Consider the following 17607-nt stretch of genomic DNA (forward strand, 5'->3'; position numbering starts at 1 on the left):
TAGTATGCTTTTCTGTCTACATGATGTTACAAATTAATTCTTTTATGGTTTGTATTTTGCCCCCCCCCCCTCTCTCTCTCACACACACACACACAAATTACAAAGATTTTTGCTAGGGTGTATCATTTAGTGAAGAGGGGTTAGGTTTGTTTGCTTCTGTCTTTTTTGTTTTCTTATTAGGTTTCAATGAGTATTGATTTTGAATGGAATTTGGTTTCAGTTGGTCTTCTATAGATAGTTTTTGTTTGTTTATGAAAATTATATTTGGATGTTCATTTTTATGATTGAAATGAATCCAAAGAATTGATTATGTAATTGTATTTTATTGCTTCTTTATAGTACAGGGCAGCTACAGTTTTCATTATTTTGTGATCTCGTTGCTTATTGGGTTTTGCTAAGTTGATTTTTTTTTTTTTTGGATACATGAGTCTTTCATTTTATGATTTAGGCAATGTTTTGATGCACTATCAAATGTAAGAGTTGCAATGACTAGTTCAATAAAGTGACAATAACCAAACTGTAACAACATTACTTGGTATTCTCATACAAATAACTCTAGGCTTCAAATTGCAATCACATCTCTCTCAAGTGCTTCTCCTCATTATGAATGCTTGGAATGTCATTGCACTTTGGTTATTTTGTCTTGATTTAACTAACATGTTTGCTATTCAATTCACTTGTGCATCTAGACACAATTTTTGTGTGATTGAAACGATTGAATGAATTCTATTTTGGTTTCTTTTGATTACCTGGCTTTGAATTCATGTTTTGAGTTGGTGTGCTCTCATGATTGAAACAGGTCCTGCATATGGTGTATCTAATTTTGGTATTTTTTAAAAATTCATTTTCTTTTGTGAATGCAACTTGTATTGCAGGATATGAAGTTTGTCTCTTTTAGCTGTCTTTATCGAAACAATTCAGAAACTTTTGGAATTGGAGTTTATTTTTTGACACTCATTTGCTTTCTATATTCATTTTAGAGTCTCCGAAAATCCAGAGCCCATCGCTAAAAGAAGAAGAAAAGAGTGCCACTAAATTGCCATCAAATCCTGAAGAAGTCGAGGATTTGCGCCGGGATTCAGCAGCTAATCCATTGGTAGCGTTCACTTACACTGAACTGAAGATAATTACAGGGAATTTCAGGAAAGATAATATTTTGGGTGGAGGGGGATTTGGAAGTGTTTACAAAGGCTTCATTTCTGAAGATTTACGAAAGGGGCTCCAGCCTTTTCAAGTAGCAGTTAAAGTTCATGATGGCGATAACAGTTTTCAGGGCCATAGAGAATGGCTGGTATGGTTGGATAGCTTTTTTTTTTTTCCATCTGTAGGTGTGTCTACGTGTCTGTCTATATATGTACATATGTATGGATATATGTATCTGTGTAGGTAGGGTCTCAAGTCCAACCGGTTGGACGGTAACTTACCGCCCACCCAACAGATAATTTTCAACCTATCATGGGGGTGCAACATCCAACCCATCAATAGGTTTATCCCCATCATGAGGATCACCTAGAACAAAAATCAACCACATCCACTGATTGAGTGGACCACATGCACCAGACCGTAAATGGCTATCTATGGTTTGGACATTTGGCCAGTTTAAGTGGGCCCCACCATGATGTGTATGTAAATTCCACTCCATACGTCAGATGCGTTATCCCATATTAGGCCTAAGGCCCAAAAATCGGGCCCTATTCATGATTCAGGTGGGCTACATGAGTGAAAACAATGTCAAGGGGACGCCCAAACTCCAAACTGTTTTTCTTCGTGTGGCTCACCCGAATCATGGATTGGGCTGATTTTTTTGGCTCTGAACCTAAATTTTAGTGTGACTTGTAATGGTTGGAGTGGATTTCAAAAATATATGATGGTGGGGCCCACCCCAACTAGACAGCCGTTTTCTTAAAATTTACATACGTGGATTTGTAGTGAGGCACTCACCACCCCTTACGGTAGTGTTAAGACTTAGAGGGACCCACCTTGATGTATATGTTTTATCCACACCGTCCATCCATTTTTTCTAGCTCATTTTAGGGCATGAGCCCAAAATTAAAGTATATCCATAGCTTAAGTGGACCACACCACAGGAAATAGTATGAATTGAACGCCTGTTGTTGGAAGCTTCTTGAGGGCCACAAGTATTAGTTCAAGCTGATATTTTTGTTTTCCATTCTTCCAGGTCTGTGTGACATTATTAACAAGTTGGATGACAAATAAACAACACTGTGGGCCCTAGGAAGGTTTCAATGGCGGACGTCATTATTCTCATTGTTTTCTTTGGTATGGTCTAGTTGAGCTTCGGATATGCTTTCAATTTTGGGTTCATGCCCTTAAATGAGCTGGGAAAAAATGGATGGGTGATGTGGATAAAACATATACATTAAGGTGGGCCCCATAGAGTTTTAACACCACCGTTAAGGGTGGTGAGCTTCTCACTGCAATGAGCGTCCTATCACATACATGACGTAAAAGCAATTTACGTAAATTTAACATAAGGGGGTGGTCCAGCTAGGGTGGACCGTGGACCCTATTGTCATGCATTTCCAAAATCCACTTCAACCATTAGGTGGGTGACTTAATTTTAGGCCTAGGGCAGAAAACCCAGCCCAACTATGATTTAGGCGTACCGCAAGATTGGAGACAATATACAGGATGACACTTACCCTCCAAATTGTTTCCCTCGGTGTGTCCCATCACGAATAAGTTTGATTTTTGGGCCTTGGGCCTAAATATTATTGTGTCATGTAATGGTTGGAGTGGACTTCATATAATCATTGTGGTGGTCCCTAAAAAATAATAATCGTCAATTGTTTTTTTAAGTGTGGGCGTCCCTCTCCCAAATTGTTTCTATTTGAATGGCCTGCCTAAATCGTGGACCGGGTTGATTTTTGGGCCTTGTGGTTAAATGGGGTGACTCACTTGGTGATCAGGGTGGATTTCACTTAAACATCATGGTGGGACCCATTTTATTTGGCCACACATTAAGACCATAGATAAGGTCTCTTGCGGACTGGTGCACAGGAGATCGAAACACACACACACACTCTCTCTCTCTCTCTATTTATATCTATGTGGCGGTCTCTTGTGAACCTGATCACAAGATCGGCTTGGGTGGGCCCCACTACGATGTGCTTCCGCAATCCACTCCGACCATCAGGTGCATGATGGAAAATTTTTCGTAGTGCATAAAAACCAGGTAGATTTGTGATTCAGTAGGCTCACACTAAGGGGAATAGTTGGGAGGGGGAAGCCCAACCTTAATTTTTTACGGGTCCACTGTGATATGTATGTACAAATACAGTCCACTCTAACCATTGGTGGTGTCATCCATTGTTAGGCCCAGGGCCCAAAAATCAAGTCGACCATTGATTCAGGTGGGCCACACCAAAGGAAAAAAGTTGGTAGAGGGATGCCCACCCTTGATCATTTACAGGGCCTACTATGATGATTATGTGAATCCACTCCAACAATTAGCCTAAATGTTATTTTTATGGGTCACACCAAGAGAAATAGTTTCGAGGGTGGGTATTTCCTTACACATTTTTTACTCGTGTGCTCTAGTTGAATCATGAATGTGGCTAATTTTTGGGCCTTAGGCCTAATTTGAGCTAATGCATCTAATGGTTGGAGTGGATTTCAAAAACACATCACAATGGGGACCACTTGAGCCTGGCCCAACTTTGCTCACATGTAAGGTCTCCTACGGTCTGGTTGCAGGAGATTGCCACCTTACACACACAGGGCCCTCCCCTGCGTGCTATGCAATACGGGACTTACATGTGAGCAAAATCAAGGGGGGCTTTGGCCATTGTGATGTGTACGTGCAATCCATTTTGACAATTAGATGTGTCACCCTATTTTAGGCCCAAGGCCCAAAAATCAAGGTGTTCCTTGTTATATGTGGGCCACGTGATTGTAAATAGTGTATATGAGGATGCCCACCCACGAAACTATTTCCCTTGGTGTGGCCTACTTGAATGGCCCAAGGCCCAATGTGCAATAATGCACCTGATGGTCGGAGTAGATTTTACATAAACATCACTATGGGCCCTATAAAAAATCAAGGGTGGGCGTCCATCTCCCAACTGTTTCCCTTGGCATGGACCACCTGAATCACGGACTGGCCTTATTTTTTAGCCTATAACCTAAATTATGATGATTTATCTAATGGTTGGAGTGGATTTCACATACACATCATGGTGGGCCTAGTAAAAATCAAGGTTAGATGTCCCTCTTCCAACTTGAATTATGGACCAACCTGTTTTTTTTTTGCCTTGAGCCTAACATAGGCTGATGCATCTAATGGACGGAGTGGACTTCACATACATGTCCGTGGTGTGGCCACTAACCCTAGCCCCCATTTGCTTGCACAAAACAGTCTCTTGAGCCACAATCCGCAGGAGACCGAAACTCTCACATACATGGTTTTGCTAACATCCCCACCTTCACGGAGATGTTAGCAACGTTCCAAAACCTTTTAAATGGCACATGAGGTGGCCTATCATTGATCTGGCCATTCATTTATTCGCACAATTGAGAGCAAGCCATTGTGCAAGAATCACCCCGATTGGATGATCCTAACCCTTTGAGTAGGGCCAATTTGTTATAGTTGTCTGTTGTTTATGAACCATAAGTCACATGGTTAAAATCATCAAATCAAAATGTTTCTTTAGAATCATAAGAAATACAGTGGGATCTATCTAGTAGATGCTTCAAGATGTTGGCTGAACCTATTTTGTTTCTCTAGTCAAATCTTGATTGTCCACTTTCATGTTATTGATTGGAAGCTTAGGATCATAAATTGGCATGATATTTGCACCATGGCAATGAATTAATGGTTTTGTTTGATATGTGTGTATATTCGGGGGGGGAGCTTCCCAAGAGGTTTAGCTCTTTGGGCCCCATTGTGATGTGTAATGGACATCCACACTGTGCATTTGGTAGGTCCCCTCTAGGTTATGGAATGTGCCAAAAAGCAGCCATATCTAAAACTCAAGTGGGCTACACCATCTGAAACCATGGGAATGGCTGCCTCCCAAAAGGTTTAGCTCTTTGGGCCCCATTGTGATGTGTAATGGACATCCACGCTATGCATTTGGTAGGTCCCCTCTAGGTTATGGAATGTGCCAAAAAGCAGCCATATCCAAAACTCAAGTGGGCTACACCATCTAAAACCATGGGAAATCATGACTAAAACATCTAAAAGCACTTGGTTGGGTCCACCTGAGTTTTGGAATGGCTTGAAATTTGGTGTGACCCCTCATCCAAGTGGAACACACATAATGGATGGGTTGGATGTCTAAACCACATTCACTAGACCCTATATACAACCAGGAAAGTTTCAATGGGCTGGCATCTACTCTCAACCGGTTGTTTGTAGTGAGGCCCACCTAAGTCATGGATTCGCCTGATTTTTAGGCGCATGGCTCACCATGGAAGGGTGCATCTGATTGATGGGATGGATGTCTATAACACATCATGGTGGGGCCCCTAGAGGTCGACCCCATAGTACCATATATATATATATAAAATGCTCACCTGTGCACCTTCTTACGTGAGAACCTATGCGCACCTTTGCACACATGTCATGGGCACAAAATCCGAACGGTCCACGTGATGCGGCACCCCTTGAAACTCTATGGGCCCAATTTTTAGCCTGATCCAAAACTTTCTTGGGCCATAGCAAATAGAAATGCAAATCAAGGGAGGAAACTGTTTCCTTTTGACATAGCCTTCCATAGTTTTGTGTCGGGCAGAAAGTTGGGCTTGTGAGGTTTCAAGGGGTGACACATCATGTGGACCGTTCAGATTCTATGCCCATGACACGTGTGCATAAGTGCGCACGGGTGCTCACTTAAGAAGGTGTGCAGGTGAGCATTCCTCTCTCTCTCTCTCTCTATCTATATATATATATATATATATATATTGGAATTCAAAGTATATTTCAAAATGGGATTTTGGATCTTATTTTGAAATGCATTGTTTGGATTCTCCAAAATTGTGTTTCAAAGTACATTTGTTGGATTCCCACCTATCATTTTCAATGGTGGGAGACATGTTGACTCTTTGTGTATTCAATGTGCATGCAATATTTTCCAATATTGTTGTTACTCTTTAGTTATTCATTTGGGGGTGGTTTCTATTGGGCATTAGCTACCCAAAAAATATCCAAAATATCTATAGAGGAATTATAGGTTCCTAACATTGGTTTAAAATATCATCTGATATGACTCTATTTCATCCAAGTAATATTGGTTTAAGTCTGCAAAGAAATGGGCCACCCGACTGAATGGGGCTGAAACCGACCGAGTTGGAGAAAGTCAAACCAGTTTTGGTCCCCCGGTGTGTAGCACTTAGAAATCCCTAGTTAAATCCATGATCGTATACGGATTCAGGACATTTATATTGTCCTAAATGCATCTACTCAGTCCATAGGCCATAGAGATAGGGCCTAAATTTTGGAGATCCAGATAGTTGATTGGATGGGACCCACCATGGGTGGGGGTTGCCCAAATTCTCTTCTAGATTAGAAAATCTTGGTCATCCAATCTTTGACTCCTTTTGAAGATGGTTGTCAAGTATTTTCATAATCAACTATTTGTAGGCAATGTTTTGAAAGTCAGGTTGGTTTGTAACGCCATAAGAGGAATCATAAATGAAAAATCATTAGAATTGAAAGCAAACTTTGGATTCAAAACACGTGACAAAAAAAAAAGGTTTAGGTCTTTAAAGTTGAAGTCAGGGCCCAACCATTTAAGGTTGAAGAGAAAATTTATCATTTGATCTCTTATAAAGAATAAAAATTAATTGATCTATTTTAAAGGTTACTTACAGCCCCCACCAATTTAAAAACATAAAACGAAAGCCAAATAAAATTTTAAAAAGAAGAGAACAAGTATAGTTTGATTGTAAATCGTAGGATTCAAATTATGGAATTATAGGATTCATCTAAAAAGGGATTCACAGTGGTTGGGCCCAGTGAACGGTTTTAGAGTGGATAACTCTCTATTTCAAATATACCATCTTCAATATTTGGACGTGTTGCAGCTCTTTTGTGTGGAAGAGGAAGCCAAAGTGTTAAATTTTCAAAAGATTATAGTTTGCTTTGAGGCAGTCTCTGGTCTTAAGGTCAATATTGGCAAAAGTGAAATATTGGGATTGGGCATGTCAAGTGAGGAGGTTGGATTATTTGCTAGTGCCTTTGGATGCGGAATGAGCTCTTTCCCAACCACTTACCTAGGCCTTCCTCTATGTCTAGGAAAACCGCCTAAGGTCATTTGGGAAAAAATCATAGAAAGATGTCAAAGGAAATTATCATGTTGGAGGACAAGACACTTATCGCTGGGAGGCAGGTTAACAATAATCAAAGTGGCAATGTCAAGTCTTCCAGTCTATTTTATGTCTCTATTGCCGTGCTCAAAATCAGTATTAGGCTAGAAAAATTAAGGCAGAACTTATTGTGGGAAGGGGTGAATGATAAACACAAGTTTCACCTCATGAAGCGGGAGGAAGTTTGCAAGCTATAGATCAGGGGAAGCTAGTCTTTGTCTATTGGGTTACATGAACCTAGCACTTTTGGGCAAGTGGGTTTTGAGGTTCGGAGTGGACAAGGGTTGTCTGTGGAGGGTTGTAGTGGAAAGGAAATAAGACATTCAAGAAGGCTTGTGGTGGACAAAAGAATCTTCACTATATAGGGCGTCCACTATTTGGAAAGTGGTGGCTGCTCTTAAGAACAATTTTTCGAAAGCAGTGGGTTTCTCTTTGGGTAATGGTGTGGACATCAGATTTTGGGATGACATTTGGTTATGGAATCAGAGATTGTGCAAGGTATATCCTAGCCTAGCCAGGATTTCGGCGGAAGCTAATTTAAAGGTGGCGAGATGTTTCTTCATAATTGGAGAAGTGGTTTGGGCTCCTCCATGTAGGAGGAATTTGTAGGACTGTGAGATAGATGATTGCTTGAGACCATTGCGCTCGCTAAGCAAAGCTCGTCTAACTCTATCAGAGAGGAACTCCCTGAGATGTCTAGCATACAAGTCTGGTAAGTTCTCAGTTAAATCCTTCCACATCAAGATCAGTGGAGGAGCAAATAACAACGAGATGGGCCATACTGTTTTTGTGTGGAAATACGGTATCCCTCTTAAGGTGGCAGCTTTAGCCTGGCTAGTAGTTAATTATAGAGTACTTACAATTGATAATCTGTGCAAGAGACAAATGATTCACCCAAATGTATGCCTTCTATATTTTCAGAACGAGGAAACAGTGAATAATCTCTTCATCCGCTGTTCTTTCACTGAAGTGAGGCATTCAGTGGGTCATGCCAGCCTCTATTGATTCTATGCTACTTTCATGGCACGGCGGTGGCGAAGGAAAGACACAGAAAAAGGTTTGGTACTTATGTTTGCTAGCTGGGATTTGGGCAAGTTGGACAGAAAGGAATTGCAGGTGCTTCAGAAACATGCATTGTGTCCCATCGGAGGTTTGTAAGTTGGCCGTCAATTAGGTCGAGTTGGGCAAATGAATTCTCAGCTCCACCCTAGTTTCCTAACAGCTGGGCTGATTGTATCTAGCTTTTCTGTTTTTCATCTTTTCTTTCTATTGTTTTTTGGGCTTTTTGTCCCTTCTAATAATATCATCTTCTCTAAAAAAAAAAGTGGGATTCAAATCTTTATGCCCAAGACTCGGTTTACATTATAAGTTTTGCCTAAGATTCAACTTTAATAATAAATTTTGCCTAAGATTTGACTTAAATCATAAATTCTAAATTGTAGGAATTTGACAATATGTTTGTGGACCACTGATTGAAGGGTTAGGATCCTGGAGTCAAGATGATTTCTAGGCATCCTCCATCCATGTTGGGTCCATCACATTAGTGATCTGAGTAACTGAACCGTGGGTCCTCCTATATGGACTCGGGACATTAGGATACTACACATACTAAGGCATTAGGACCCTATTATTCCCGGTTTATTGTTTGGAGATGCCACTTCTCCATCAATTTTATTAAGATTTTTTTTTTTTTCCATTTTTTTTTGTTTTATAGGCCGAGGTTTTATTTCTAGGGCAACTTTCACATCCAAATTTGGTGAAACTGGTTGGATACTGCTGCGAAGATGAACACCGAGTGCTGGTTTATGAGTATATGGCTCGGGGTAGCGTGGAAAACAATCTCTTTTCAAGTAATCCTCATCATCTGTTTCTTTGCTATGGTGCCTACTTATTTTAATTTATGCTAAAATTTTGTATATGAAAATGCGAACTCTAAAGACATCAAATGAATGAAAATAGGTTGATTCAGCTGATTTGGCATTCTTTTTTTGGACTAAAACAAGTTAGCCCTGACTAGCCTTGTCATCCTTCTCTCACATATATAATTGTGTGTGTGTGTGTGTGTGTGTGTTTGTGTGTGTGTGTGTGTTGCTTTGAACTGATTGGGTCAGCTTGTCCTACAGCCCACAAAAGTACTTCCCACATTATCTGTTATTCGAGGACGACATGAAGCTTTCATGATGATGTCATCAAATTAATTGAGTCAGTTTGTCCTACATCCCACAAAAGTACTTCCTACATTATCTGTTATTCGATGACGACATGAAGCTTTCATGATGATGTCATCAAATTAATTGTTAGAATGAACAAATGGAATTGTTAACACTCTTGCCATCACTCTCTCTAACAAAGTGACAGCACTTAATATGTTTAGCCTCTCATGAAGGACAATATTATTAGCAATGTAGCTTGATTTTCATAGTGAAGAGGAATGGGAGCATCAACTATAAAACCCATCTCAAGAAGGGACTTTACACCCACATGAGCTTACAAGTAGCATTAGCCACCATATATTGAGCTTACGTAGATGATTGAGCAACGACATTTTGGTTCTTACTTCTAGATGACTGAGCAACGACATTTTGTTTCTTACTTCTCTAAGACAACTAAATCTCCCCTACAAAAGTACAAAACCCTGTAGTAGATCTTCTAATGATAGAAGATCGTGCGCAATCTGCATCAAAACCACTAAAATTCGGATGACCATGATTTGAGAATACGGGCCTTTTCGTAGTGCCACCTTTTGATATCAAAGAATGTGATGTGCTGCCTGCAGGTGATGAGCATGAGGGGCACGCATGATGGGCTTGCATGAACTGATCGACCAAATTGATTGCATAAGCAATATCTGGACAAGTGATTGTTAAGTAAATTGATCTGCATACAAGTTGCTGTTAAATGCTAAGATCACACACCTGTCATCATTGAGCATTTATGCAGGCTTGAATCAGTAAGCAGATCAGGGATGTACTTTCCTTCAGAAATGAATATTCCTCACCTTGAATCAGTAAAGCTTTAAGATCTTTGATGTCAAACATTTTTCATGCGTATTAGCATTATATATCTCCTCATCATTGTCTACTGTAAGGACAATGTCATCACCATATATAATCACCACAGTGGTAGTCCCATGATCCATTTTAACAAATACAAGATGATCTAATGAACTTCTCTGAAACCTAACTGAGATATGGTTATACTGAATTTTCTAGCTATGCTCTGAGCCTTTTTCTATTGACAAACTTTACCTATTTAGGAATAACTCTAGAAGAGCTCCTCATTCACTTCCTCTCAAAGATCACCTTGGAGAAAAACATTTTTAACATTGAGCTGATGAAGATGACAGTTTCTATTAGCTGCAATGAATGAAAGGATTCACACAGAATTTAGCCTTGGAAATGGGGAAATTGTTTATTGGAAATCAACCCTACACTGTTGATTAAGTATTTTGCCACAAGATGTCTTGTTCCACCATGTAGACCCACGAGCTTTATGTTTAAGGAAAACATCCATTTGTACCCAACAATATGTTTTCATTTGGGCAGCTCAACTGGATCCCAAGTTTTTTAATTTCCAACACAAACATCTCTTTCATCATAGCTTCCCTGCAATAGTATTTCTTCTTCTTCAATCTTTCAAAAAAATTCTATATCTTCCGCTTTTGTTTCTATCGTAAATTCAAGCTATGTTAAATGCGTTCCTTGATGTCGAGAAATAGAAGTGGACCATTAGCTTCATGTTTTACGCTTTGGATATTTTCATGAAGGTGCATCCTATTCCTATGGATTGATTATTTTGTGGTTTCTCAGGAATATTGCTCCCCCTTCCTTGGTCTATTAGAATGAAGATTGCGTTTGGAGCTGCAAAAGGGCTTGCTTTTCTCCATGAAGCTGAAAAGCCAGTCATCTATCGCGACTTCAAGACATCTAATATCTTGTTGGATCCGGTTAGAATTCTAAACCTGTCGATTGTCTAAGTACTGTAATGCATAGTGGCATTCATGATTTCTGTTGTCTTGAGTCACGAAATTTGAGGATGATCTCTTGCCATATTCTGTAAAGCAAGCCAGATATCTAACATGCACTGACCCTTTAAAAAAGTAAAAGAAAGAAAAGAAAAATCTAACATGCATTCTAAAATTTTGAAACAAAACCAAATTGGAAGTCATTGCTTGGTACTATTGCATTGTCAAAGTCATGCTAAAATTTTGCAAGGTATACTTGATTGAAAGAATATATAGTTTTTACTTTGGAAATCTAAATGTGAGTTTTGAAGTCGCTGTGGAATGGCTACTGACCCAAATGACCACTATGCTCGTTTCTTCTATTTTCAGTAACAATTTCACCAGTCATTGGAGCCAGTTTGATGGACTTCTTCCATTAATAGGATTCCTACACTTTCTAAGAATGCATGGTTCTCAAATTTTAAGATGGCTGCCTTTTAAATAGGGTGAAATTGCAATTTGAATGCCTTTCCCAGCGGCAGCTAAGTCATTAATATATTTTACTTACACCTGAGAAGAATACATAGTGCTTAATTTTGCTTTTCCAACCATTTGTACCTTTTTCTAACAAAATAGATTTAACTCTCTAAAGAATCTAGAAATGGTTTTATTTACCTGAAGAAAGATATAATTGAAAGCCTAGGGATGTTAGGATGATGAGTAGGAAAGGGTTCTCGGTGAGAAATGTTGACGTCATTAAAGACATGTCAGGGCGTTGCTATAAGAGTGAGAACAACTGTGGTGAAATATATGAGTTTCCTGTAGTTCTGGGTTTTTATTATGGGTTTGCACTAAGCCCTTGCACTTTTACTCTTATTATAGTCTTATGGATGAATTGGCTACTAGAATCCAGGATGAAGTCTAGTAGTATATATTGTTTGCCGACAACATGTCGCTGGTCCATGGGACTAGAGAGTGGGCCAATGCTAAATTGCAGGTTCAGAGGAAGGTTCTAGAATCTAGAGATTTAAAAACTAGTAGAACGAAGACATAGTTTTTAGATTACAACTTTAGTAGGAATAGTTGTGGATCCAAGGCTTTAGTTCAAATTAATGGCCAGGAGCTTCCTCAAATTCATGTGTTTCATCATTCAAAAGCACGGAGAGATTGAATAGATGCTTCGAATAGAATTAGAGCTGATGAAGTGGTGTACCTTAGGAGTCTTGTGCAATTTTTGTATGCTAATGAAACTCAAGGGAAAAAATTATATGAATACTATTTATTAGATGGTTATGCTATGTGGGGTGGAGTGTTGGGCAATTAATAGGCAACATGCAGAAAGTGCAAATGTTACCGAGGTAAGTGTAATCTGAATTGCAGAATAATAGGACCGAACTATACATTGATTATTTAGATCAATATAACTGAATTAAAATTGTGTACCTGATTGGGAAGCCATTAGGGAATTGTTGAGCTGGACCTTCTGCACCTTACACCTTTAGAAGAAGCAGGGATGAGAGAGAATAGCTTCAGATGTGTGTAGGTTCGAGGCCCTAGCCTCGATTTTATAGATGTGGGATTGAGGAGTTTAAAACCCATCGAAACTCCTCTCAGACTGCACACATTAATAGGTTTCCAAGTCTATGCACATACGTGTGTATCATAGTCCAAGCGCACCACCCCTTACACAAATTTGAGATGATCACAACTCTAGTGGGGCCCATTGTTATGCTCGATCATATCCAACTTTTAGGTATATCAAAACCATTGATCAAGTAGGCCCACCTTATAAAAGTCTTACATTCATCCTACTTAGCCACATTGATCAATGTCAAAAAAAAATATTTTGAAAAGAAAAAAAAACATTTTGTAAATCATGTTTTATTATTAAAAAAAAACATCCTAATAGTTAACCAATGTATCTTTGTTGGAAAATACGAGCAACGCTTTTTCAATCTGGTCCACCAAGACTACTAGCATTGGATCGTGGTAGTCATCATAGCATTTAATCTTCGCAAAGTGACGAATTACGGTCATGAATACCACCAGCCTTAATGACATAGATCAAGGACATGGAAGTATGGTATGAAGATTGCACATGTAGATTATATGTCTATCTTTAAGAGGTCCTAGAGCTTTATATATCTATAATGAGATGAGGCTCAAATTCTACTTACTCGAACAAAATTGCACATACTTAAGCAAAAGTATAAATAAACTTAATAACAAAATCATCAAAGCTATATAAATTTGATCTTTATAAATGTCTGTGCATAATGGATCATACTAAACTCCCACTAACTAAATACATCTTTGGAATCTATAACTCTCATAGAAGTGAATGCTCTTGAAATAGTGTGATGGGATGTCCTTTAGTGAGGGGATTTGCTAGCATCATCTTAGTGCTGTTGAGCTCCACAAACACCTGCAGATTCTGAACCATTTTCTTTACAACAAGATGCTTAATGTCGACGTGTTTCGACATTGACGAATGCTTGTTGTTCGAGAAATTTACCACAATTGAGTTGTCACAAAAAATTCTCAACGATTTTGGGATTAGCTCCATTACTCGCAAACTAGAGAAGATGATTTGTAATCATATTACCTGATTTGTAGCTTCATGACAAGCAACATACTCAGCTTCCATGGTGGATGAGGTTGTTGTTTGTTTCCTTCTCTTTCAAGACAACTCTACCAACTATCATAAAGACAGCCAAAAGTAGACTTCTTAGTGTCGATGCAGTCAGCAAAATCTATGTCAGAATATCCCACTCCAAATAGTTAGCAAAATTTGTGAATGAGTGTGAGTCATTTGTCCACTACAGGTAGTGGAACACATTTGCATCTATACAATGTTACAATCCTGGGTTGGAAAGGTACCTTCCCAACATTCGAACTGCAAAAGCGATATCCAGTTGTGTATAGACTGAGCATACATGATGCTCCCTACTGCTGACACATATGGGGAATTGTTCATATGATTGTTTTCTAGATCATTTTTAGGACACTGGAATTGGCTGAATTTATCGCCCTTTAGAATAGGCGTTTGGCCAAAAGCACAATTTTGTATGCTATATCTTTTGAGTATGCTATCAATATAGGTCCTCTATGACAAGCCAAGTAGTTAACGTGATTTGTCACGGTATATCTCGATGTTGATGACAAAGGAGGCGTCACCAAGATCCTTCATCTCAAAACTTTAAGACAAGAATTTCTTAGTATCGTAGAATATCCTAATGTCACTACTAGCCAACAAAATGTTGTTGTACAAAACTAATATAATGAAATTGCTTCCACTGATTTTAACGTAGATATACTCACCTCTAATGTTTTTTTGCAAAGCCATATAAGGAAATCACTTCATGAACTTTTAGGTACCACTATCGTGACGCTTATTTCAACCTGTGAATGGATTTCGCAAACCATATGCAAAACTTTATGGTTGCATCATGTATACGTTCTCTTCCAGATATCCATTGAAGAACACAATTTTGACATTCATTTGGTACAACTCTAAATCCATATGAGCCAAAAAAGCCATTATGATTCTAAATGAGTCTTTCTAGGATACTGGTGAGAAAGTCTCCTTAAAGTCAATGCCTTGACGTTGATTAAATCTCCTAGCAACTAATATGACTTTATATTTTTCGATATTACTCTTAGAGTTCTGTTTGGTTTTAAACACCCATTTACAACTATTGGCTTAATCCCTTTAGGTTATTTTATAAGATACTAGACTTTGTTTTCCTCCATAGACTTTATTCATCCTTCATGGCATTAAACTATCTAGAAGAGTTTGCACTCTGTTTGGCTTGTGTAAAGGATTCGAGATCGTTTCTATACCTATGTCAAACTCATGCTCCTGCAAGTAGACGATGTAATAGTTATGAATCGTAGGCCTCCTCTCTCTCTAAGACCTTCTTAATGGTTAATTATCTTTAATTGGGTTTTGATTTATGTTTTCATTGGGTTGTATAAGAGGTTTATTGTGATGATTTGCACTGATTACAGGCTCAACTGTAGGATGTATACTCATGTTACTAGGAATGACCGTGACGGGAATCACAATCCGCTCTTCATTAAATACAATAATATTTTTGATCTCTAAAATCCTCATGGAGTGAGAAGGAAAAAATCTAAAACCTTTTGACCTTTCTGGGTATCTAATAAAGAAATAGCTAATGGTTCTAGGGTCGAGTTCTATTTCAAGCAGGTTATAGGGTTTGGCTTTTGCAGGACAACCATTCATGTGGAAGTAATGGAGACTGGTTTTCTTGTAGAGATCCGATAATGTTGAATCACTAATCATGTTACGGACCACGTCCATTAGGGTGTAATTGCACCTTTCCGCCACACCATTTTGCTTTGGAGTCCTAAGCACGGTGTATTGGGGACGTGCCACAATCATGTGATTTAGTGAAGGGCCTTGGATTACACCCTGATTCATCATATCTGCCACAATACTCACCACCATGGTTAGATATGATGACTTGAATCTTTCTGTCAAGTCAATTTTCAACTACAACCTTATAGATTTTAAAGTTGTCTTAAGGCATCTGATTTATCATCTATAGGGAATAGGTACTCAAAACAAGAGTAGTTGTCCATAAAAGTATTAAAATATTTTTGTCACTCCAAGATACAATAGAGAATGGTCCACAAATGTTTGTATGTATTACTTCCAAGAGTCCTATGCTTCTAATTGCACATCTCTGCTTGGTTCTAGTCTTTTTACCTTTTATACAATCCGTGCAGACTTTATAGTTGAAGAAGTCTAGAGAATGAAGAATTCGTTTCTGTATTAGCCCTTCCAATCTCTCACAAGAAATATAGCCTAATCATCCGTAACACAACACGAAAGAATTTTCATAATCTATTCTTCTATTTAATGCCTGCCTTATGTCCATGTAGAGAATTTACTTTATAGAAGTGCGAGACATTCAAGTCCAATTGGTATAGGTAATTAACCATAGCGCCAGTGCCAATAACATTCGAATCATAACAAATACTAAAACTTTTATTTTTAAATTTAAATGAGTAACCATATTTGTCTAAACAAGAAATGGAAACTAAATTACACATTACAGAAGGCACATAAAGAATATCTACTAGATCTAATATAGGAATTGACTCTAACCTAAGTCTATAGGCTCTAATTGCCTCTATGTCCACTTTAACGCCGTCGTTGCCCATGTAGACTGATTGGCTCCACATCAGTTGGTGGCCAGCTTTGCAACATATCGTACATAGAATTACAAATGTAAGTAGTTGTAGTAGAATCTATCCATGTGGAATCTATCAACATGTTGGCCAAATTAGTTTTGATACGTACCAAGACATGATCCTTACCTTTATTTATGAGCCACTTCTTGAACTTAATGTGTTCTTTCTTTCGATGGCCCAACTTCTTGCAAAAGAAGTAATTATTCGTCTTTGCTCGCTTTTTCCTTGATTGATCTTCAAGTCGATGTTAATTGCTGGTTATAAAATGTGAAGGTCATTTCTCATAACCTTATTTCCTTTTTTTTCCCCCATTACGTCCCTGTCTTGTGGTTAGAAGATTTACACTATATGCCTTGCCTTAGTGAGCCTTTCCTCCCATTTGACGCACTGAGAGATCAATTTGTCCAACGTCAATTTCTACTTTAGGTTGTTATAATTGACTTGAAACGTACTGAATTGAGGAGGTAAGGAGTTCATGATCAAGTATACTAATTGATCATCCTCTTTTTGTAGGCCTAATGAGCAAATCTCATGGACTATTTTAGTTAGCTCTACAATTTACTCTTGTATGTTTTCATGGCCATTATAGGATGCACGAGTCGATTTACTTAGTAGTGAACTCACTTCAACCTTATCTGGTTTCTTGAATCAATTTCCTATTTCGGTCAAGAAAACCTTGGCCTTGTTAGTTTTAGGCAGTGTTTTAAGTATTGAGGATATCGACCGATATATCCCACGATATATCTTATATCCTACTTGTGCGATACGAAACGCACAGGTGGTACCAGTATATTTCACCTATTCGATCTGGTGAGCATTTTCGATTTTCGATCCATTATTTTGCTATAAATTACGTTAAATCAGTGTCAAATGGTTACAAATCTATGATTCTTCATGTTTTCCATGAAAAATCATGGATTTGAAGCTTCGATTTTGAGATTTGGGGGAGATGGGCCAAGTTGCGGAAAATTGGGAAAAATCAAAATTTCTTAATTTCTCGCATATCAGTTTGCAATCTTAGTATCCAAACACATAATCAAACATGTACGTAACCCGATCTAGTGATTCTTCTTTTACTATTGAATGTATTGCTTGTGTTTTCATACATGTCT

At 38.5% G+C, this 17607-nt stretch overlaps 1 protein-coding gene across 2 annotated transcripts in view; it reads left to right on the plus strand.

Annotated features, from left to right (window-relative positions):
• LOC131233988 (probable serine/threonine-protein kinase PBL16) overlaps nucleotides 1–17607 on the plus strand; it is a 47683-nt gene that overhangs the window by 1965 nt on the left and 28111 nt on the right. For both annotated transcript variants that reach the window (XM_058230918.1, XM_058230917.1), the window contains exons 2-4: nucleotides 981–1291; nucleotides 9044–9179; nucleotides 11139–11275. In XM_058230918.1, coding sequence (XP_058086901.1) covers nucleotides 981–1291; nucleotides 9044–9179; nucleotides 11139–11275 — 584 coding nt within the window. The remainder of the gene's footprint in view (nucleotides 1–980; nucleotides 1292–9043; nucleotides 9180–11138; nucleotides 11276–17607) is intronic.

This window comes from Magnolia sinica, chromosome 18 (genome assembly GCF_029962835.1).
Source record: "Magnolia sinica isolate HGM2019 chromosome 18, MsV1, whole genome shotgun sequence".
NCBI lineage: Eukaryota > Viridiplantae > Streptophyta > Magnoliopsida > Magnoliales > Magnoliaceae > Magnolia > Magnolia sinica.